Here is a 26,008-nt window from a genome sequence, read left to right on the forward strand (position 1 = left end):
CACCAAATGCACAAAGACATAATTATAGAAGACTTCCTAAAAACAGAGTACGTTTAGAAACTTGATGATCAGAATTTGCAGAAAAATACCAAGTCTAATTTTTCTTTTAAAAAAACTAAATTCCTGGGCTCTTAAAAGTGATGCATTCCCCCTGCTCTAAATGTACTAATATCACTGCACCTATTTACATACCAGTGTGCTTTGTTGCAATTGAAAAAAATCCACTTCTATAGTATAACAACTGCCCTCAACATTCAAAAGCCATGTATTTTAAAGCAAAACATATTTCAAATACTGTATTAGTCAGCAACAATTTTACAACTAACCTTTCAAAAAATAAAACACTTGTAAGATTTAAAAAAGTTATTGGCCAAATAATTTCTCCATTTTGTATATAATCTGATGTGCTAAGGAACATTTGCTACTCCAATTTCATGTCTTCAGTAGGACTTAGCTCTAAATTTACAAAGCAAACACCATCTTGGCTTTAAAGTGATTTTGCCTGTAATTGATTCCACAGAAGTATATTTCCAATTGTTTGCTGTTATTTCCATCAACATAAGGAAAACATTAGCACATTTCAAGACCTCTTGCTTTCATCTAAACCATGCTTACTGGTACTTCATCTTTCAAATAACAGTAGAGATTATTCATTGTTTTGGGGTTATTTACACATACAACTCTATCTGCAGTTGTTACTGAACACTGAAAATTAGCAGTATGACAAAATCAAAAGGAATTCACAAACATTTATAAATATGAAAAATCCCGAAGTGATTACATTCAAGACAGTTGGTATCTGGTCACTCTATTGAGAGCCCAAGAATCTGAATTACAGACAATCTCCCTATACATAAAGGCCAGAAAAACAAAAAATCCAGCATTTCTGATAAAAATACAATAACAAAACATGAAAATACTGACATAACATTGAAGTGATGGAAAGAAAAGCAACGTATAAATTAAAAAACTGACAAAACCTATAAATGCATAATAACAAGAAGCGCAATAAAATGGGAACTTGCATCCAAATCCCAACAACTTCCTTGGAAGTAATTATGTAAATTAAGAAAAAAACTTCAATCAATATCTGAAACGAAGCACACTAATATTTTCTATTTTAATATATACCTTATGATCCAAAAATTAAATCTTGACAAAGTGAGATCAGATTTATTGTCAAACTATCTTCAGTGACTAGTCAAAAGAAGCACTTATCTGTGATAATGAAGCCTCAACTCAGATCCAAGTACTATAATATCAAAATAAGTTGGTTTATTTAAAATTATTTCCTTCTGAATAATCCTTCATTACATAATTTGAAAGGTTTCTGAGGTTCATCTTTTCTTACATGCCCTTTAACTGAAAACTCATTGAAACAGTGTGTTCAGATGATATTTACACATCACTAGTTGCTGACACCCTTATGAAACCTTTAGGCAATGATCCTTATATGATCAACAATTACTGAGCCCACTAGAATATCAATATATCAGATAACAGATTAGTAATTTCAATTAATATATGGGGATGTAATTACCTTCAAAATTCCTGTTAGTCCATCTATTTGATGCAGCAGAGTATGAGCATATAAAAAAATTCTTAGGTCACCAGTAAGCTTTGATATTTCTTCATGATTTAAAGAACTATTGACCACTTATTACCATCTGAACCTGAAGTTTAAAAGCTAAGCAGGTGCCACCTAACAAATCTTGACACAAAGTTTGCCCACATCAGTTACAGGAGCTGGTTAAACACACCTGACAGCATGGTGCTGAAAGACACACCAACAAGCTCCTATACAAACCCATAAGAAAGTTTGTTTTTCAAAAACTGACATCTTCCATCACATTTTTTTTTTTAAGAAGTTAGCAAAAAAAAAAATCACTTGTATAACTAGGACTATACCCTACTCCTTATTTTAAGTGGTATTAAACAGAAATGTATGTCAACTTCAGTCCTACAGCCTAGGATACTTTCAGTAACCGCAATTAAATAAAACAATCAATTGGCTAAGACTCAAGATAAAAACAAATGGCTTACTACATTTCTTCCTAAAAAAAAAACCCACAATCTTTCATAAATAAAATGAGATGTGTTAAACTATTGGTAACCTGTAGGTTAAACAAAATTATGGAAAGTACTTTTAATGGCTTTAAGCACACATGAGTTTGTTGCCATCACTGCAGGCAATATCTCTACAGAGCCCTTGACTGAAATTAAAAAAAAAAAAAATTATTGGTCATTAAATGAGTTATAATCTTTATACAGTGTGTTTACAGCATGGAACAATCTCCAGTTTCTGAGATAAATTTCTGTCTTAAATAACTTTAAAAATCACTTAAATGTTCAAGGTATGGTTATGGTCGAAGTTGGTTACCGATTCCAATACACTCATCCATGAAATCTTATTTTAACAGCACAAAGCTGGTCTTTTAGACCTCTGACAGTTTTTCTATCCCGCTCAAATTGTCCCAGCTGAAATGATGTCTTGCCTTAGCAGCAGGCAGAAGCAGACAACAAGTAATTCCATGAACACTTGAATTAATTCCTTTTGATTTGCGTCTCATAGCTGACTGACCACAGAGGCAGAAACTATGTTAAAACATCCTCTACCCCACCCTGAAAAACCAAGCACCCCCACAAGGTCACTTCCAACTGTCCTGGTCAAAGAGCCATGAGCCCTATAGTGCTATATATAGAACCAGACAGCAGAACAAAACTAGGCAGAAGATAAAAACCATAGACTTGGAAGGCATTTGACTCAAACATCTTCTGAGTTTCATCACAAATAGGAAAATATAGGCCAGAGAAGCAGGGCTGGCAACAAGGAAAATGTCACAGCAGCAAACACTGCAACCAAACTGCAGAGGAAAACCATAGGGGTAAAGTGCGTGCAAAGAAGAACAATGAGGCTGGTGAAAGGTCTGGAGCGCAAGACTCACGAGGTGCAGCTGAGGGAACTGGAGTTGTTTAGTCTTGAGAAGAAGAGGCTGAGGGGAGACCTTATCATGCTTTACAACTACCTGAAAGGAGGTTGTAGAGAGGTGGATGTTGGTCTCTTTTCCCAGGTAACAAGCGAGAGGATGAGAGGAAATGGCCTCAAGTTGCACTGGTATAGACTGCATATTAGGAAAAGTTTCTTCACTGACAGGATTGTCAAGCACTAGAACAGGCTGCCCAAGGAAGTGATTGAGTCATCATCCTGGAGGTATTTAGAAGACGTGTAGACGTGGTGTTTAGGAATATGGTTTAGTGGTGGAGTTGGCAGTGTTAGGGTTATGTTTGGACTTGATGCACTTAAAAGGCCCTTTCCAACTGAAACAGTTCTGTGAAAAAAACCAATGCTTTCACACTTGAAAAACATGACATGTTTGCAAAAAGTATCTGCCGACTTCCATGTATCTGAAACCCAGACAACAACAGTGATGTTCAGACTATTGCAGAGGCCAGCCACAACACAGCAGCCTTCATTTAGGATGTTATACGCCTACGCCCCTCCTTCCCCAGAGCCTACTCAGCATAGCTCACACTCACAATGATCGGATCGGTATCAGTCTCAATGGATTATCTGCATATAACCTCATAGCATAAAACCAAGCCTAGAGTCCTGAAATGAGCTTTTCCTTTAACTCAAAGTCCTATAGTTTTCAAAAAGCATACTCAAACAGACATGCCCCACTGCAAGAACCAAGTCCTCTTAGTCAAAACATTCACACTAAACAAGACTATCTTCTGCATTTTAGAATGAAGTGAAGTATGAACTTGGACGTTTCAGACAAAAACAAGAAGTTAATCTGAACACACTGATATTTTGTGATAGGAAATAATGACTCAAATGAAAACCCTGTTTTAATTTCAATTTGACTAAAACTAGTAATGAATAGTGTAAAAGTGCACCCCAAAAATTTAGTACATGCCACTTTTTTCCACCATGAGTGTAAAAATCAAATTTTATAACTTCAGTTTGGAAGAACATCATGCATCTTTGGACTCATTTAAATACACACTGTGTTTTACAGATAAATTAACTTGATTGCTGAAATGAAAAATGAAAAGGAAAAAAACCCCATAGTTGAAAACAGCACATGTAAGTTACTTTTATTTTTGCTGTTAGACCAAACAGTTACTGCCTATGAAAAAATAAAATTACGCACACATGTCTACTGAAGGTAAATTCTTCTATATCAAGATTAAGCCTCTGCCATTAGCTTTAACAGCCAAATTACAACCCACCTATAAACAGAACTATACAAATTGAGGAACCACTGTAACTGAATAGCTACAAAGAGAGAGCTTTTCCTCAACTACCTTGAGTTAAAAGGTACTGCAGTCCATTATGAATGCCACAAAAGCAGGCAGGACAGGATATTTCTCTTGAACCACAATTATCAGAGACAAGATATCAACACCACTTTCCATACAGCACGCATTTCCAAAGATACATTACACATTCAACTTGCTTTACTTCCGACAACATACTTCATGACCAAACTTCCTTTCTTCATCCTACTCCCAAAATTCCTTTCCACTCCGTACCTTACAAAGAGCAAGCTTAACTTATTAACACTTCCTCTTCTCAGCTGTAATATTCCAGCTTGCTTCTCGGAAATTACTTCTTTTGCTAGCCCATATTCTGACAATCCCAGGCAGCAGCCATCCCACTCCCATCTCCTGCAAACATCTAAACACAATTGTGCAGGAATAAGCTCCTCCTGAAAACACTGTCAGGCTGAACCGAAGTCACACTCATCTGCTGAGTCCGTGGGAGAAAAGTGCAAAGGCTAACTACCTACTCATCATATCTACAGTTAATCTAAGGTTAAGATGTTACAGCTCAGAACAGACATATGGAAAAAATACCATCCTCCTCCAGATAAACTCAGTGATCTCTAAAGGTCTCTTGCAACTCAAGCTATTCTATGATAAAAACGTTTGTTCAGTATGTAACCAATGACTATACTGAATTATTTATATGTAGGTCACACACAGTCAATGAACCAAAAAAAATCCTAAGGGTATGATCCTCCTCAGTCTCATAATTTACAATCTCCTCATCTCCTGAACATCTTGCATCTATGTTAAACTACTGTGCATTTAGAGTTAAATGCATTAGCTGCAGGGATTTAATACTATAACAGCAAAGAGTTAGATATCCATAGGTATAAGGCCATACTGCTGCCAGATTCCCCTGCAGATGGAGTAGTACGCAGTAAACTGAGTTAAAAATAAAAAAGTATAATCTCAAATGAATGTGAGGTTACAAAAGAGACTAGACTTTGCTTTTCATCTTTTATACCCTAGAAAAGCCTTTAAGAATATGGTTTCTCTTGCACCTTCTCTCTGCACAAAACATGTTGTTCTACCATTGCTAAATTGTTATTACAGAAATGCTGACTTTGCCTTCCTTGTAATAAAGGAACATGAGCAACTTCAACTCCACTTCAACAGTGAAACAAAATAAAGCAGGGAGCGAGGGGGGGGGGGAAGAGCCATTTTAGCAGTTGAAACTTAACCTCCCAGAACAGTTCAGGAAGTAAACAGTATTATTACTACACAGAATGCTTCAAATTAAGGTGTGGCAGAGGTCAGAGTACACAGTCCACTGAAGCCAGGCAACATTTGTTGCATCTCTATATTCAGTAACAAAGTGAAGTATCAATGTCATTCCCAGATTCCTACAGAAACCCCCCACAGCCTTTACAGGTGACACCATTTATTATTTCCTGGTGGCTTAGTTGACAATCACTGCAACCTTTTGATTAGAGATATGCATAAAATCGAATTAACATGTTTGTATACCAATTCATATTTGGATTAACTGCTCAAGATAAGATTCATGATCCACAATCAACTAATTTTCATGCCTTCATTGTTCTTTCTTATATAGTGCACTGCATCTTTGACTAGAAGTTTTTCCTCTATACCCAACTGCTGCATACTTCCTTGACGTAAGGCAATACACGCTTCTGCATGATTTCATATATTTCATGACAAAAATCAATTTAAAAAGCACCACAAGAATTGCCAGTATTGACTTTTAGGCATTAACATCAGTTAATCTCCAGTTTAGTTGAAGAATCTGCCAGTTATTGTCAAATGTTGTATTATTTATTTTTAAATCAACAGTCTGGGGTTAGCTACTTAGGTTCAGTTCTTTTCCATATTTCCTTAGGGATAAGTACTGGACTCATAGGAATTCCAGGTGGTCATTTGTAAAACAGCATTAAACTGTGCAGCAAGATGTAAATTATCCTTCAGATAAGGGAAGGATTAAACGACCATTTATTTCAATACAAACTTACACAACAATACAGAAACACTGAGACAAAGTGCTAGTACTGTGCAGATATCAGCCAGAATTCTCTACTAAAGGCAAGCTGAGCAGAGTGACAAGATATATTCCAAATCACTGTAATAGAAGAATATCCGCTACAAAGAAGACAGAGTAAACATACGTAAAATTTCAAACAGTGAAAGCAAATGTTTACACAGAATGAGAAAGTGTTGTATACTTGAGCACTACAACAGCATAATTAATTTCTTTAATTAAGGAAAGAATAAAAATTACTAACAGATGAAACTATACTGAAATAGTGGCTAATAAAACGTGTTTATGATACAAAAGCAAGAAATAAGCCCATAAAATTTCACTGTAGAAACAGATAAAGCACAGCATTTGTTTACAATACTCAGTGTTGTTATTTTATGTACTACCATTTTTATTTTAGACCAACTGTGATGTAGCTTTCTTTAGAAAATTAAGAACTAGAGAATCAATTCTGCAACGGAATTGTTTTATCTAAGTCTTAGATTCTCATTTTCTCTTTTTACAACAATGAACATGTTCCATTCAAAAATTATTCCTTGGGTATGAAACAATCATTACAGTGCTGTTGAAAGTATGCCCTATATACTTAAAACCTGTTGTCTACCACCACGTTTCTGTATCACGCCCTCAGAGTGGGACTTTAAATGACACTTAGCTGCATGATACTTTTGCAAACAGATCTTAAGTCAAGAAGCACAACCAGGAAGTTTCCAAATCTACGTTCACTGCACAGAGCATAAATGCAACATTAGTGAGTACTTGAGTGAACAACACTACATACCTTTATTCCTACAGCACATACCTGGATTTGTCTATGTTAGTATATTATTTCAGATAAGGAGCATGCTTCTCAATCTCCCCATCTGTTCCACTTGCTGTGCTTCGGTTTACATTATGCTGTGGCCTTGAAACCATCAAACAGCATTCCTTTTAGATTACATGCTCATACTAGTAATCAGTACTCGGTTCTCTGGGCCACACTAGAGCTAGTCCAAGGAAAACCCTTCAGAAATGTACACAGCACAAACATTAGAACTCTGGCATAACTTGTTTTGCTCCACAAATTCTCTCCTGCCAGGTTGTGGGATGGGCCAACACAGAGACACTTCTAGCTGCCCAAACACCCAAGTGCAGTCTCTGCTCACCACAGCCAGGGAGGCTCCGCTTCAACTTCAGGCACTGGCTCCTGAGTCTGCAGTCATTCACTGTGAGCAATGGAAGTCCTCTTTCACCGTTCATTAAACACTGCATATATTCATTAATATTACCAATTGTGAATGCTGTCACAACACAACAGAAAATGCACACAGTTGTGTGCATTAACCACCTACATAAACCACAACGAGATGCTAGTATAATGCAAATTTGACATACATACTGCCAGCCAGATTATGCCGGAATACCCAAACATAGCCCTCAGCACTACAGGGTTGCACCAAGTAAACATTTGGAAGATGCTGCAGTCTACAATGTGAGCTCTTGTATTCCCGCTCTACAGGTGTGACTCCCCAGCCACTTTCCACTCTTCCTTCTCTCTTCAATAGGAAGGGCTGCTTTTCCTTACTGCTCATCAAAATTACAATACAAACAGCATTTCTGTACTTGGCCATGTTCAATACAGCACAAACCTTTTTTTCTGCCTGTACAGCAGGAGATTTTCTCAAGAAAGAGAACAGGAAGCACCTTTCAAAGAGATCTCTGCACATCAAATCAGCACAATAACCTGAAGCTCTTTCATCATAGGTTGCAAAAGAGAAGCTAGAGGACCAACTGTGATTTAATGCTGCAGGTGGAAAAAAGGTAACACCTGTAAATCCCACACAACAATTTTTAATTGAGTACACTGCCATTAAAATACAGAAGATACATTAGTAACTAAACCAACTTGACTTAAGAGAAGGATTTTTGTGTGACAGTTCCAGCAAAAATGGTTTAAACTGCTCAACTGTAGTTAGAAAAGGTGGGGACAGACCTGCCCTTTTTTTATTCTCACTCAAAAATTCCACAAACTATTTATAGAAAGCTCTAATACACTTGGCAGCAAGCAGAGGAAATTGGAAATCTAGCAGAGACACTGGCTCAGCTTCAGCAAAATTCCTGATTTAAAACACATAAGTAGTTCTATTCATGTCAAACTTTATATTTCTGCCCAGCCAAGTATGAAAGTGGTTACTTGACTGACCACTGCCTGCAAGTTATACATGTTCTCAGGTGGTAGAGTAGCACAGCATTTCACATTAGACAAACAGAGTTAAAAAAAAGATTACCAAAACCAATTAAACAGTTCAAACAGTGAATACAGTCTTCTAAATTACAGCTAAATTTCAAGTAACTTAAAAAAAAAAAAGGATATGGAAATCGTAGTAAATGTGAGTAGACCAGAAACTAGGGAAGGGGGAAAAAATGGCAAGAGACCATAATGCCCACCCATCCCTAGTCGAACTATCTCCTTAATTAGGTGCCTATTCTTTACTGATTAGATCCTATAATGAATTCAAATCAATATCTGCTCTCCTATTTGAAAACATTCCACTGCATTACTTACAAACCTAGAAAAAGCCAAGGTTCCTAGCTATTTTAAAGAGCCATGTTTAAAATAATAAAACAATTATTTTAACAAAGGACCATTGAGAGCCTTTGTACATGTTCAACTGCAGTAACTATTCTCTTCTGAAATTCTATTTCAGATACTGGAAGTGTTTCACATTTGAGAAGTGCCAGACTATGAGAAAATTTCGATGTGTGGGCTGCACAGTGCTCATAAAGTAAGGGAAAAAGTGTTTCAGATTTCATTCATACTCTCCACATACTTCATATTTTTATCTACCACAGTGTTTTTAAGTTGCTGTTGCAGTTAAAAATCTAATTTTTGTTTTGCTCCGTGCAGGTTTAGATTGATTTCCATCTTAATTCTTTATAACTACAGGAACAAATGGCAGTGGGCAATACAGCTGTATATTATATAAAAAAAAAAAAAACCAGAAACCAAACAAACTCAAAAAAACCCTCAACAAAAAACACATATAGTCATCCAGAAAATTTTAGACCTCTATGAAAAGTCAGATGGCAAAATCAGGGCTTCAGATCATATATCTTAAGAAGATAACGCTGCAGGTTATCCTGTTTTCTTCAAATGATTTGATTCTATTCCGTCTTCAAAAACTGCTAACAGAAGAAACAAAATCATTATTCATAAACTAATAACAGCAGCCATCATAGATCTATTATAAGCTCCCAGAAATAGAAGTATCTGCCATTATTCCATGAATCTCTACCAGGAATCCTCAAAAAATCCAAGCTTCTTGTCCCAGATGACATCATGACTTGGACTGAAAACTCTTTTGGTTTTTTTCCAAAGACAACTGAAGTAGTTGAGTATTTGATACTGGGGGTGGGAGAGAATCATAAGGATTTTGGAAAAGGATAACAGTGCTCCATCATCGTATATTTATAGAGGAGCCTGCATCTCATGTGACCAACAAACCAAAACAGAAGAGAAAGAAAAACATTACTCAAGTTAGAATAAAAAAAAAAAAAAAAAAAGGAAAAAAAAAGTAAAAGTCATCCAGAGAATAACCATCTCAAAATCCAGAAAGCTCATTGGATTCATAAAATTACATTTAAAAACCTATTAATTTTAAGCTTTCATTCAACAGATGGGCTAAGATGCTACAATTCAGGCAGAAATCAAGGAGGAAATTTCACACTTCTGACAGAGGTAAAAGCAGAGGACTGAGAAATCTAACCATAATTTCCAGATTTGCTAGGTTTTCTGGAACACTGATCTGTGCACACTAGGGAATACTGCAGCCAAAAGTATATACCCACTGAACTTCAAATCTGCCTACATGAAGGTAACAACAATAAATTAGAATTAACTGCAAAACATCTCAGCTGCATTTGTTGTAATAACATAACTGAATTGAGTGCAAGCCATTTACTGGGAAGGGTGGTGAAGCAGCAGTATATTTACATGCACATTTTGCACATACATCAAACAGCACGTTTATTGCATCTAGGAAAAATGCCCTCATTTGAAAGATAAAACTGTTTTCTTCTCTTCTTGGTGCTTATTACTAGAAATAAAATGGTGATTTTGACAACTTTTACACTCTTTAACATGCTTTGGTTTCTTTCCGATAGAATTAAAAAACACTGCAGAATTCTCAAGAAAGCTTCTTCTCTTTAATTTACAAAAGAAGTTCACAGAAAAAAACAGATCTTGCAAATACTTGCACAGACTTGTTCATGCAAAGTCTGGCAACCAGAGTTTTTAGACCTCCAGCACCTATTCAGACTGAAACTGAACTAACATGAAATGCCATGCAGTCTGCCCAGGTATCTTCCAGTAACACAGGACAGAGTCTCTGTCCCTTAGCAATGCCTCACTGAACTCATTAAAGTGTAGAAGTAACCTTGCACAGCACACTACTCAGCACACTACCATTCACACGGACTACAACAACACAGCAAAAGGTAAAAAGGGAAGCACTCCTAAGGCAATGCACTTCTTGCCCGTGCCTTCAACATCTGTATAACAAAGCTTTTTGTTAATCTCAAGCAAACATGCATTTCATTATTTACTATGAATAATTTGATCTGCTCTAGTTATAGCAGACAGAAGTGGAGATGTCAGAGTTTCAAGGGAACCATATCACGCAGAAGCTTCCATTCTCACTATTAAAAAGACATTCAATCCACATAGATCTGTCTCTTTTGTTATTTGTTAGTTTCAAAATCTCAATCACTATGACAGTGTATGCTATTAATTAGGCACACTAATTTTCTAGACTTGCCTAAACTATGCTCTTTATTAAATATCCTCAGGACTCAGGAAGAAAAAGATATGAACTTGCTGTAACTTGCTGGTCATAAGATACTGCATTCCTCAAATTGAAGACAGACATTAATAGCAGGCAGATTCCATGCAAGATTTGAAATTGATTTTAGTCAAATTAATAACTTTAATTAAGAATCAGATCTTAAAATAGCCAAGGCATACTCCTGGTATGAACATTTGTGCACATACTTGCATGAGCATCCTCAGTACCCATGTAAGAACTATGTACATGGCAGCCTTGTTACTTTATGTTCTTTTGTTCAAACAAATTAGTTTCATCAAAGCAAACAAATGATAAAGAGAAATAACCAGTAAGATTTATAATTCAGCAAAACTTATTTTCTCTTCAGGGTGTTACGCAATACTCTTGTCTACTTCAAGAAAACTCTGCTACATCTACTGCACCCAGAATTAAGTAGTTGATTCTAAAATAGGAAACTTAAGGAAGTCCCATGGATATTTGTAACATTCTGTAAGCAGTCTATATGTATTCATATAATTAAAAAAACCACTAAATAAGACCCAAACTAATATTTCTTTCCCTCTGTTTGGAAAGCAGACCTTTTTTTTTTCCCTCCTTCTGTGTCATCTGTTATTAAGCCTGTGATTTTTGTCCTGCAGGAATGATGCTGGAGTTGTACCTCACACATTAGCATGACTACACCTGTAAAAAAGTTTAATACCTTATATTTCAGATACTACGCAGTGTCTTAAATATAAATTTGCAAAAAGTTTGGTCTTCTTCGCTTGACCTATGATCTGTAAAACAAAACATACAACCACATTTTTTTATAACAGTACAAATAAGTATTTATTATAGCTTTATTGTGTCAGCAACTGTACAAACAAGAAAAACAAATCCAGCTCCACAGAGCTCACCTTGTGAAAACTGTATGTGTTTTCCTTTACCTGAAGAAGTGTAATAAAATTTAAAAGCACAATACGTAAAACAATTGGAAATCACAGCCTACTAGGTGCCAACACATAATCAGATGGTAGTGCTTCATAGGAACCACAGCAGGGTCAAGAGGACTTGAAGAAAGCAAATATGATGGCTTTGTTTCCCACAGACAGATCTACCGAAGTTGTGGGAAGCACAGAGGAAAGACGGGATAAACTTGAGTAATGTTAGTAAGTGATAAAGCTATCAGTACTAACGAACCACAGCAGATAACAGGATAGAAAAAACAAGTGAAACATAACTCAGACTTACAGCTATCCTGTGCTAACACTCCTCCCTGTGCCTCACCATCCCTCTCTCTCCTTTAAATCATCCAGAATAAAGGTCTAAACATCAAAGGTACAGGCTTGTCCCTTTCCCAAAATGGAAATTTCAGGAAGCATATCGGAAAGTCTGAATTACGTTAACTGTCCTAGAGGTAGCTCTACAGAGACCGGAGAGCTTATGTGAAAACAGTTGTAAAACAGTAATTGCAATATAAAGACAGTTAACACTGCCACTTTTATATGCAATGGAAACAATGCACATCTGTCAGTCAAAATACTCCTTTTCACGCTGCACAACATTGCAGCAGTACTGGAGCCTCTTGCCATGGGCATTCCCAGTAGCTCAAAAAGATAAACACAATCTTCTACTATCAGAAACTAGAAACAAGAGTGTTGGATAGTCCTGTGACTCCACAATTACAAAATGAAGCAAAGAAATCCTTTCTGTAGAGCTGAATAAGCATTTGACTTGACAGCCAGTTTAGGCAGCTGCAATTCAGCAGACTACAGCATGCTTTCAAGACGGCCATAGCATACATAACATTAGCCAAAGAGAGTAGAACAAAGTTTGTTTCAAAACACAGAAGTATATAATTTCCCTGCTGTCAAACTACATCCCTGAAACACGTGAATTACCACTGGAAAACTTTAAATGTGTTGAAGCAGACACATAATTTACTATATGGATTCTGGTTTTGGCTTTTTGCAAGGGGAGTATTTGTTACAGAGATTAAAAGACCACAATGACTTGTAGATGCCACAGTGTGTAATAAAGGTTGTTTGTACGGCCCTAAACTGACTTTCTGTGCCTACCCTCAATAGAGCCACTAAGAAAAAGTTTCACACTGTGCAGGTCACAAATTACCAAGTTTTATTACATTACAGTAGCTCTAACTATGCAAGAGAACTCCTGCACCCTTCAGCCTTATCTCACTTTTTTTTTTTAACAAGGAATTTGAACTACATCCTGTTTTCCTTGTCAAACATGCACAGGCACTCCCCCTGGCCCACTGTCCACCACATACATGCACCCCAGTGCAGCAAAATCATCATTTCAATTGGAGCACTTTGCAAGAAATCAGAAACGTCTATAAAATTCACAATATATGCTTTATTCATCTATCTCAGGGTCAAACAACCCCAAATTTGGTGTCTCATTGCACTCTGAACCTTCATGTTTTGGATCCAAGTTCACAGCAAATCAAAAGAGCAAACAGTTTTCCAAGAAGTTAGATAGCTGAAACAGGCACATTTACAGAGGCCTGAACTAGCCCATTCCCTTCCACCCAATGTTACCACCTTAATGAAAAAACCTTAAGGAGATGAACTAACAAAGTAATAAGATGCCTCCTTTCACTGAAATACTTGGGGCTGTACCATCTCTCTCCGCTTCGTTTCAATGAGTGTGAGGCTACCAATTCCCAATATCCCTGTTCTCAGACTCACCCGTACGCCAGTCCCACAGGCAGAACTCACAAAGTTCACACTCCCCAGCCCCTCCAGGTCCTGGGACATCCACCAGGAAAATGCACAGCAACTCACACTGCAATACACTGAAAAACCTCACCAAACTCCCAGATCCCTCAGGGAGGGAAAAGCAGGTAGCAATCAGTGAGAGCATACACACACACACACTCTCAAGGACAGAGTTCCTATAACAAAAGCACAAATAGGAAGAGAGGCTTAAACATAATGAGAGAAATTAACACCTTGGAGACGAGAATGCAATCTAACAGGTAATTCCAAAATCCTTATCAACATTTACCCTGACACTCACATTTGTAATTACCTTCCTGTATGCTATACCTACACCTAGTATACCTTATACCCACTTCTGCCTTGACACAAGCTCTTCTTATCATCTATTCCTTTCTTGATCAAAAATCATTCTTACTACACTTTTACAGGAGTCATTTCCTTCCTGAGAAGAGTTTTAACAACTTAACTTTTTCCTAAATTTAGATATGAGCTATGTTTAAAGTATTCTTTTGGTATAACCCTATTTTTAAGAAGAAAGCCAAGTGCCAGCAAGTCACCACTTCGCACAAGTATTCTTTTACAAAGACACGCCACATACTAAGTAACAGCTAACTAGGGAAAACTCAAACAGCATCTATTTGTTGAGACTCAGATTCAACCTGTGTATGACGAACGAAACAAAATGATTTTTTGAAGAAAGGGATGAAGAATGCTTTGGAAAAATAGCTACATGAAGATACTACTATTTTATATTAATGCCATATACCAAATTTGACAGGCAGTGGTATTCTTTTGGATGTAGCTTCTTTTCAATTTGCAGAAAAGCATTGTTACACTTGTGCATTGATGAAAGTAGATTACATCCCTTACAATTCCTTACTGGCAACTCTGCCTAATGAATAATAATAACCCCCAGTTTAAGGGCATTGGTTTCGCTGTGTGTTTGCTATTCAAAAAGGAAGAGGTTATCACTACAAGAGGAAAAGCTCTAGGAAAGCAGCATAAAGGAAGTCTGGAATACCTCATGGCATCTGAGTTTTCCATGCCTCATCTTTTATTGCCGGAATATACATATACTACTTTGTAAAATTAGGAAGTACTTTCAAGTTGATATAGATTGCAAAACTGAAAAGCAGGGATTATTTATGATAAAGTATAAACTGTAAAGACAGGATACTTGCAAATTCTTACACTATCTACACTTCACCACTGGTTGTTATCTACTTGACTACTTACTTCATCTTCCTTTCTGGATCATCTGCAGAAGTGCTCAGAGGCTCAACACTGACATTATGAAACAACTTTACATGGATTCAGTCATTACCAGCATTAGAGCACCAAGACAATGTGCTTTCTCAATAGATCTACATATTCACTCTTCAAGTATTCCAGCTGGTTCAACCCCCAGAAGTTAGCTGCAGCATGCCCAACAGCTAAAAGTGATGGTATAGCTGGCAGTCTTTTTGGCCTTTGCCCCCTCAAAGCAAAAGAAACTGTATAGGTTTCTCATGTGGACCACCTACAACAGAGATGTGGCCTACAATAATTCTGAGTGGGTAAAATTTTCAAATGTGGCTTTTCTATAAAGGTAATTTTGAATTAATAAGCATGTCACTGAAAATTTCTGAAGTCTAAAGTTAACTTAATTACTTACAATTATCAAACTGTATGTAACAATTTTAATACATTTTTAAAAGAAGTTAATTTTTATTCGATTTTGATCTTACTGATGCCAGCAGTAAAATTTAAACTGATCACAACAAAACACAGCAAAGTCAAGGCTGAGCATGGATTAAAATTGCACACTCTCCCCCTTTCCAAATACGTATACACATGTCCAACGCAACCAGAGGACTTAGTAGTACTTATACAAAATCATATGGACACTGGAAAATCAAAGGCTTACCTTGATTTTGTCAACTTCTGTGGGCACAGAATTATGGATGAAGTCAAAGACCAACTTCACTAAGGAAGGGCCAAGGCAACAGTGAATAAAAAAGACCAACAGGAAACAACCTTCAGAACGTAGCAAGTTGGTCTTAGGTTAGGAAACAAAGCTGTGGATTAATGACAGAAGTCCTTAGCCTGCCCCACACAAATACATCAAACCTATCTCTTGAGAAGTTTAAAGAGTATAATACCTGGTAGTATTTTTTTTTAAAATAGTCATGGACACACTACAACAGGGGATGCTTCATTATATCCTGCTACAGAAGGGTTCTAAGGCTCATATATCTATGGGGGGGTGTTTAAGGAATGTAGCTTGAAGAGGAAAATGAGTAAATAAGGCTTCAATGCACTAATTCAGTGTAAAATAAAGACTAAAAAATTACATATACAGGCAGATATTCCACTCTATTACAAGCCAACCTGCTAACAAAATTCAGCACTTGCTCCTACATCCTTTTTAAAGGGAGGCACTGAATTTTAAAATAGCAAAAAAATGTGACATAACATGGTGACATGTACAAGATCAATGTCAGACATAATGCCTACGTGTTCAGATTTCTATTTATCTGTTTTTATATGATGAAGTCTATCACTCATTTAAGTACACATCCTTCCTGTTTAATAGCAGATTTCCAGATATCGTGAGAAAAGTAGATCCTGAACAATGGAACTCTATAAACTGCAACACACAAATTCCCATTATACATCTAAATAAATTAAATATCTTGAAACACTTAAAAAATACATCAATTACACAGTATTTCAGCACAGACATAAAGGAGTTTCTTAATAAGAATCTGATGTACTTTCTTAGGTTCATACAAATAACACATAACCTATGTTCAACAATTCACAAGGTAAAAGTCAGTTCAGACCTTCCAATCACATCATCTCATCTTCCTTGAAAAAACCTATGTTTGATGTGATCATTTTACTTGAAGAACACACGCCTGAGAAACTGGGCATGCTTATTTCAAATTAAGCACTTTGAGTACTTTGTTGGCTCTCAAATGTGCAGTATGATCAGCCAGCAGGATCTCAGACTAAAAATTTAAATTCATATTTATTTTGGTCATCAACCACTTCTGAATGCTATTGCATTTTATGCCGAATTCCATCACATCCAATGCTCTGTATGGCTATATCCAGAGTTCAGATCATTCATAAACATGATCCTTTGTACAGCCACAAACCAGGGACTGTTTCAGCAAACTGGTTAAAGACATTCAAACATAGACTTACTCACTTGATTCCCACATAGACCTTCCTGGCTTCCATACACCTTCTTGGATCCAAAGGCACCTCACAAAAGCTACACAGTTCCAGCAACACATGAGGAAAGCAAATTGTGTTCCTCCCCAAGGCAAGAGGATAAATACGTAGCCCTTCTCCCATATACTACCTGTACAGCCCTTTTGCCTTCACACTGTACTGTCCCAGATTTCCACAATGGATGAAGTAAACCAGAAAGCTAGTATTGTGGACTTAACAAAAGATTAGCAACATTATCATTCAGCTTCGGTATATTGGATTGTCATGTAAATAAGACCTGTGATACCATCTGTTAAGCTTTCTTACAGCGTACATAGAGGACAGACAACAGATAACTTGAAATCAGGGGTTGGAGTGAGACAAGCTAGTCAACACCTAAGCAGAAGGCATTGGAAATAGCATTAGCTGGATCAACAGCACCAGGGAGGTCAGTAGTAACTGGACTCTAGAAACTCTCAGGCACATCCACTAGTAAATCTGCTAAAGAGTACACAATTGCCAAATGTCAGTATCAGCCAGAAAGAGGAACACACAGCAGGGTCACAAAAAAGTAAGTTTCCAACATTGACAAAAGCCATACCCCGAGTTACAAAATGCTTAAAAATCTCTTTGCTCACCCACTTAGTCTCTAAAGCACAGGTAAAATGCAATAATCTAATGTTTCTGTAACATATCCTTGCCTAAAAGAGAGACCTCATGTGATTCCTGAGCGACTCCGGCACTCCAGCCCCTTTACTGGCTTGCTGAGAATGTCTAAGAGTAACTTCTTAGACTGATTAGATGCTCACTCAGCCACCGTAATACCCCTTACAATAAAAGAGCTTGTTCATTTCCTTCCATCCACCTGCATGGCCTCTTAAACAATAGCTGCTCTCCCAGACAGCCTGTCTTCCTCTTCCACACTGAAGATGGTTTTGCCACCTTTAGCTGTGAACATGCCTTTCCAAGGTGTCCCAGCCTTTGGCTCCTTTGCCATCCCAGCTCTCCAGTCTTCATGAACATCTCTTAACCATAGACACCAGCTCAACTTTAGCCATGGAACTGGTTGCTCTTTTAGTACCTTTAGACAGGAAATATGAATGATGGAAGGTGCTCTGACAAGGGAAGCCATTTCCACTAATTACACAACCACCCAAGTCCATCCCAGGCAGTGCTTCTAGCTGCACACTGATGTGATCAAGAGACACATGACTGACCATTTTATCATTCATCTTCCTGACTCACTAATAGGAATGTCTTTCAGAATATTTAAACTGATGTTCACATAAAGGAAAGAAGTGTTCTGTCTCCGTATTTTAGGCATTTCGAGTTAAATCCCTGTGTGCTGTCTCTAAGCAGTTCTTCAGAAGACAGCAAATGCAAAAACATAACTGCTCTAGTAGTATGAAGAGCATACTGGAGGAAAAACAACAATGTTACAAGTAAAACAGCATGTTAATTAGTACTTTAGAATCACCCTCTCTTTGGAAATTATTCTATTGAGCTTTATGTGCAGGAAGAAAAGGAGAGGAGGGTTAAAGCCTCCACTTAAAACTACGTGATAAGAGAAACACATATATATGGGTTTGTTTACTGCATTTGACCTATTCGTTATCTGTCTCAGTACCAGTTACTACAATATTCCTAATTGAAATTTTCACTTGAGATACTAAAAATACAATTTCATAGAAGGAAAACACCCTACCAGGGCATGCTAATTCACTGGACCCTAATGCACTTTGTAAAATGTAGGAAAAAAAAAAAAAGGTGCTAATCAAAGTCTTATGAAAATTTATACAGCTAGAGTCTAGAAGCCAGAGCACATGAATTTAAGGGCATGCCTTCCCCCTACAAGATGAATCAACAAGACTTCCATTTTCCGTTCTAAACTGCTCACATTTAGTTACATAAAGTTCTTTCTAAATGAGCAGTTTCTTAAATTATTAAGATCACTAAATTTTTAAGAGACAGCATTGATTAGAACAAACTTATTACTAGTAATGCTGTATAAATTAGAGGAAAAAAGAAATCTGTTTTTTCTATGAAAGAAGTCTTCTCACAATCTGTACTTTCAGTGGGACCTATGTCTCCCAGTAGGTTACTACAAAGCTGAAGTAATAAAAGAAGTTACAGGAGCCTCTAGCACAGTCATATTTTCCTAACTTTTAAACATAAGCAAGTTCATTAAAGGCTTCCACCCAATGCCAAAGTGTGCTCACATTGCTCGTTAGAGGATCAGTCCACCGTTTTCTGGCTGCAGTCGACTTAAAGTCTGCTGTGATTATCCAGAGTCAGTCCCGGGGGCTTCCACTTAGCAGGGGAAACATCTCAAAGGTTAAGGGAAGGGTAGTCATGAGTTACAGGCACACAATCAGATGGGAGAAAACATGCAGTTCACATCATAATACACAGTTCAAGCGTACTTTCCACTCACAGAGAAACAACCGTTCACTTTCCTTGCTTTACAGAAAGTTTATAGTTCACTAAGAGCAAGTAAGTTCAGCTTCCTTGCACATGAAAAAATTCCACAACCAACTAAAGGTATCTGGGAAAGTACCGACAAGACTCAAGATGCTTAAATGAAAAGACCATTTTATGACAACTGCAGCTGGTAGACCTAACATTTACATGTGAGGGATTGTTTTTATCTTCCTCTTCAAAATATGCTCTACTTGTAAGCCTTTTTAAATTTGGGCTTGCTTGCTAACTTACTTTTGATACAGTCAAAGAGAGGAAAAAAAAATTCTAACTTTTTTTCCTGACCAGAAAATTGTTCCTCACAAAACAGGCAAGAGTTATACAGGAACTCCCTCAACCTAAAATTCAACAGAGTCCAACAGCAGGAAAAAAAAAATCTAGTAGAGACAGCTACTAAATATGCTTGCCTTGCTAAAAAGACAGCATTGACATGTTAACAACGTAGCAAAACTTACAGTATATCCAAATTTAAAGCACAGGTTCCAAGAAACCAGTCACAATCTCTATTTAGAATAGTGCTTTAATAATAATAACTATTATTATTATATAATTTTATTTAAATAATATATTATTATTATAATAATAATCTGCCAATTATGCAAAATTTAGTAGTTTAAACCTAGATACAAGAATCCATACTATGTATTTCTATGCAACTGTAAACCTTCATGTAATAAAGCATTGGTAAAGTAAGAACTGCAGCAAAAAATCAAGTGTATGAAACAAAATAAAAATTAGTCAGAACAACACAGTTCTTCAGAGTATTGAATCATATAGCATGCTATAAATCACTTCAAGCATTTACTTCTACTGAGGAGATAAACAAAGAAACCTGGATTCACAACCAAATTCTATACTATCAAATGCGCGGGTACCCAGTGTTTTCCTACAACCATATAAACGAAGGAGGCTGAATCTCATCAACCAACTGACACCTCAGCAAGGATCAGTACTGCAAAATATTATAGCTAGTAATTCTGAAATACTTACAAGCCAAGAAAATCACAGGTTGTTGACAAATCACGCTTTCAATTAATGCCTATTAGATAGCTCAACTGTTCTAGTGTTTCACATCATTATTACCTATCTGGGACAACATAAACAGAACACTAAAACTGGAAAACGCAAAGACATCTAGGAAAGGAAAACTACACTATTTACACAGTATACGCAACTTTAAAAAAAAAAAACTCATGAGTAATGTAAGGAAATTGGGGAATTATACCCAATAAGTTCAAAAATAATGTTTAGAGCTTGGGAAACTGAGGCACACTGGAAGAGGTAAATGATGCACAGAGGTATGTACCTAACATATCAAAACCACCAAGTTTAATAATTCAAGGTCTGAAGGCTGATCATAATTGCAAGTTTTAGCCAGAACAAGTATAAAACAATACATTTAGTGCTTAGCTGAAAATAACGCCCATACAGATTGTATATACTTGATACTAAAATAAGAGTGACTAAAGCAAAGGAGTCAAACAGATTCACCTGTAGGGCCCTTCCAACATTAACCCAGCAGGGCTCTTCCCCTCCTACCAATGACAGAAACAGTCAACAATGACATAAACAGTCAAAAAAGCCATACTAATTATATGCTTTGCTCTGATGACAGGAAACAATTCAGGTGGCATCTGTCCTGATTCTGGCTATGAGTACCTTGTAAACAGAGAATAGAGATTCTTCCTCCAACTGACAAAGTTTTCATTTAATGCATAACAGCAATCACGTAACTACTTTAGATTAAATTTTCAAACTCCTTTTGCTGTGAGCTTGTCTAGGGCATAAGGGGTTACTTCTTCCCTCAAATGAACACTGTTTTAAATATTGTCCATGTGACCTTAGAGATTCTTTGATTACTGACCTAACCATCGCTCTGAACAGCCAGCTAAGTATGCGTGTACTTGCACAACTTTACGCATGATAAACATACTAGACAATATAAATTTCTATGGCATTAAAATCAGGACATTTTTCACTTCAAGGACTACAAAATCATTCTAATAAATTAAATGCAGCAGTTTTGACAATAATAAGATTTACTGCTTAGCAAAATGTCTCTGTTCAGTATATCACAAAAATATCACTAAAGAGTGACAATGAAGAGTTCAAGGTACAATAATTTATTAAGCAAAGCCATTCCTTTAGGACAGTCTGTTCTGGCTTTACAGTTCAACTTCTTTAGAAAATTAAATAAACTGGCTGGCAGACTTTATTTCCTTACATTATTCAGTCTGTTCTTTCAAACAAGGTGAATGAACCTGAAGAATTATTTATTCTTCCTCATATCATCACTAGTAGACTGATATGTAAGTAAAATTTGGGTCCTGGACTTTTACTACAATTTTACCAGCCTAATCTTAAAGCCAAGTGAACAATGAATAATACATATAATCTCATTGTAATCTCAAGTAACATTTGTACCACAGAAGCCTGTAATGGTTCTAACCCAGAACAAAGTGTTTTAAAGCTTATGTAAGTGTAATATGCCTTTCTTTAATGCACCAGAAAGTCAATAGCATTACAGTCTCACTAGTAACATACTACATTAGGATCAACAATAATTTTGGGGAGTAATCATTATCTGACCTTTGGTAATGTTTCTCAGACACTGTTGCTTCAAGAAGTACTCACTAAAGCTAAACCCACCCTGGGGATCAGAAGAATTGAGACTGATCTCTATCTGCCCCCACTTCTACCTTTGAACAGTTTTAGTCTCACTGTTCTACTGCTGTAAATATTGTTCTTTGATACTCATTATAGCTAGTGAAGCCAGAAGCAAGAGTATTTATATACTGTGCCACTGCATTAATACTACAAGTTGCGCAGAACACTATGAAAGTTCACAGTAGTCTTCTGTTCAGTGGGACAGAAATCCAAATAATTACAATCAGGATGACAAGTACAGTTAAGACTATTAAAAAAATCGATTTTCCAGAAATCTTAAGAAGCCAAATACCTACATGTCTGTTCCAAAGGAAGGCATGTCCCAACTTGTGCACTGTGCCACCTTAGAGACCTTTCTTAACTCAACCTCTGCTCCGAAACACCAGTCCCTCCCAGTAAAATATAAACCATCAGCGTGCCAAGGAGTAAATAAAAATCAAACAAAATGGTAGCATTAAGAATTCAGTTCTCTAGTCTAAGTTTGTGTTTTAACTGGAAAACTAATAAGATTAATCTGATTTCCAGTAGACCAATCATCAAACTTGGGTTTGAAAAACACTGTCCTCAAGAACACGATCAATTTCTCTAACAGCATTTTTCCTCTAAAGAAACTACTTTGCACCACATTTAGTTTTAAACTCGGATAACTATTAAGGCCTTCACATATACAGAACTGTCTTCATATTTGTCCCAGTAAAAGCCATGCCAGAATTGTAGACACACATACAATCAAATATTTGTTGTATATAAAACTCTCAAGCCAACAGGAAGGCCAGACATATTAAAATCAAATACCATTGCCCAACACCCTACCAAGCTATAATTCTTGTTAGTCGGTGCTATTCCAGTATTTCACTCATCAGTATTCCTCCTTCTCAAATTTTTATAATTATAGTCATCATCAGAAGGAAGGTTTGAAAAAATCACTAACTACAGGGAAACAGAGAAACATCCTCCAGAGAGATCAATGCCCACATATCAACCTAGATGAATTTAGTAATTTAATTAGTGGAAAATTCTAGATATCATAGCTCTAACTGCATAATGGAAGGCAACCAAAAGTGACGCACTACTGCTTTTGCAAGCCTGTATTTACTTGGTGTACAACCTACTGTATTTGAAGCCTTCACATGCAGTAACATAATGATATCTACAAGGCTCTGTTCAGGATCAAAAGGACGGTCCAGAGCTCTGCTGTCAGCAGTGCCTTGAGCAAATTCATGTTGATATTAAATTAGGTTAGTTTGGAAGAGCTGAAAGTAGGTGTACAGTGTACTTTAATGGGGAGTAGTTCCCACTCCCACTTCCTTCTCCCAAAAGAAGGAAACAGGAGAAACCAAAATGAGAGTTTGAAATACAGCCACACTACACAGTGAATACTTGCTTTTTTGTTTTTCCCTCTAACCTGAGGAGGATAAAGTTCTTTTCCTTGGAGCAGAACCTGACATTTGTAACAAAAACATTTAGGAGAAACTAATCCCTCATGAGGATGAGGCAGCATGCTGACTAAGATCAGAAGCAGCTTCTTCTTCCCAGAACTGGCAATAAGGAATGGCATTACATTTCTCAGCAAGGCAAAAGAAACTTATATTCTTGGATATACTTTGGAAACCCGTGATCAAAGGCCTATGAACAATGTTACTCAGCAAGAATTTTTTTTGGTTGCGTTTTTCTCTAACTAAAGATTGCAGTTGTGGTTTAAGTTCTTACAGTGGAAATGCTGACAATACAGCCTAAGTCACAGCATCACAATCTGAATCCATGTGCTGAAGGCAGGTAGATGAGGCATAGCATGACAGTTATAATTTTTCAACTCTGTCATGAATATAGCAAGCAAATACAGTTTGTTAAAAATCTTCACGCAGAAATTAAATTCCTCAAGTACAATAATTACACTAAAGTAAGGATAGCTTGATATATCTAAAGTTGAGATTTTTCCCTACCCGTTCTTGCTTTGCTGTAAACCAACTCCCTCCCACATTTTTAACATCCTACAGAGATATTCAAACCCTTTTCCTTGACTCTTTGTGCATTTAAAAGATTGTTCAGCACCTCAATTCATGCGCATAGGCCCCTTCAAAAATTAACGTAGACCAGCATAACTAATCAATTACAGGCACTGGTGTAAGTACAGTTTTGTTTGAAGCAGCCTACCTTACTTCCACTCAAGTAAATATGAAACGTTCATAGTACATCTACACTTAAAGAGTTTGCACTAATCTTTGCCGTGCAGGCATGGGCTGGACAAAGCCTTCTGCACCGACAAACCCAAAATATTTCATATGCTCCATCACGTGTTTAAAGCAAAGCACTTAAAAAACCTGCTAAATCAGGGCCCCTGTTACCGTCCTTTTCAGAGCAAGGCACATGCCCAGCTCCGTGCCAAGGGCTGCTTCCTGCATCGGGGCCCACGGGCACGACCTGCGCTCGAGTTCATAAACACAAGTCTCTGAGAAAACAAGCGACGACTCTCGCCGCCAAGTACCGGCGTTTTCATCCGTAAGGGCGCAGGGCCACTTACACGCCGTAAAACCCAACGCTTTTACACACGCATTTTCCATTTACAGTTCTATTTAAAGACGCGTTTGTGACCACAAACGAAGCGCCGCCGGGGCGCGGACCGGAGGCGGCCCGGGGAGGAGCGGAGGTCCCCGGAAGGGCTCCCAGGCCCGCGCCGACGTGCCACCAACTCGCGCCCGGCGCCGGGAGCCTCAGCCCCGTCCCCCACGGGCAGCGACCGTTCCCCGACTCAGAGGCCGGTCCTGTTTGTTCGCGCGGCCGCGGGGCTGCCGGCGCCGTCCCTCGGCGGAGGACCGGGCTGCGGCGGGGGGGGGGGGGAAAGGCGGCGCCGGTCCCGGCCGCTTTGTTCCCCGCCGCCGGAGGGGAGGGTCGGAGGGCCGCCCCGGTACCTACCGCAGCAGGAGACGACGAGGAGCAAGAGCTGCGCTGACCTCCAAGCCGGGGAGCCTTCTGCGCTCCCCCAAGGGGCCATAACACCAGCCCGCAGGGAGGCGACGAGGAGCCGGAGCCGCCCCGGGGAGCGCCAGCGGCCCGCACGCCCGCCCCTCACCCGCCCGCCCGCGGAGCCATGAGCCCCCGCCGGCCTCGGCCTCCTCCCCGCGCCGCTTCCGCCGCCCCGCCGCGCCTGCGCACTGCCCGCCCGGGCGCGTGCGGCCAGCCGGGGCGGAGCCGAGCGGCCGGGGGAGGGACGGAGGGGGCCGCCCCGACACCGCCTCCCGCCCGCCCCGGCCCGCCAGCCGCCCCGGGCGGGAGTGGGGTCAGAGAGGCACCGGGGTGAAGAGCTCTGGCATCGTCGAGGCCGTTCCTGTCTGCCACTGAACTATGTCCCCGAGCGCCTCGTCTACCCGTCTTTTAATACCTCCAGGGATGGTGGCTCAAACACCTCCCTGGGCAGCTGTTTCAGTGCCCAATGACCCTTTCTGTGAAAAAGTTTTTCCTGATGTTCAGTCTGGACCTCCCCTGGCACAGCTTGAGGCCATTCCCTCTTGTCCTGTCCCCTGTCACTTGAGAGAAGAGGCCAGCACCCTCCTCTCTGCAACCTCCTCTCAGGTAGTTGTAGAGAGCAATGAGGTCTCCCCTCAGCCTCCTCTTCTCCAGGCTAAACAACCCCAGCTCTCTCAGTCGCTCCTAGTAAGACTACTTCTTCGTTGCTCTTCTCTGGACTCGTTCCAGAGCCTCAACATCCTTCTTGTGGTGAGGGGCCCAGAACTGAACACAGAATTCGAGGAGCGGTCTCACCAGTGCTGAGTACAGGGGGAGAATAA

General features: G+C 38.5%; 1 protein-coding gene across 1 annotated transcript in view; it reads right to left on the reverse strand.

Annotated features, from left to right (window-relative positions):
• LRP12 (LDL receptor related protein 12) overlaps positions 1-25,332 on the reverse strand; it is a 46,339-nt gene extending 21,007 nt beyond the window's left edge. The window contains exon 1 of the mRNA XM_069854447.1: positions 25,137-25,332. Coding sequence (XP_069710548.1) covers positions 25,137-25,215 — 79 coding nt within the window. The 5' untranslated portion in view covers positions 25,216-25,332. The remainder of the gene's footprint in view (positions 1-25,136) is intronic.
• Positions 25,333-26,008: the final 676 nt, after the last annotated feature.

This window comes from Phaenicophaeus curvirostris, chromosome 3 (assembly GCF_032191515.1).
Source record: "Phaenicophaeus curvirostris isolate KB17595 chromosome 3, BPBGC_Pcur_1.0, whole genome shotgun sequence".
NCBI lineage: Eukaryota > Metazoa > Chordata > Aves > Cuculiformes > Cuculidae > Phaenicophaeus > Phaenicophaeus curvirostris.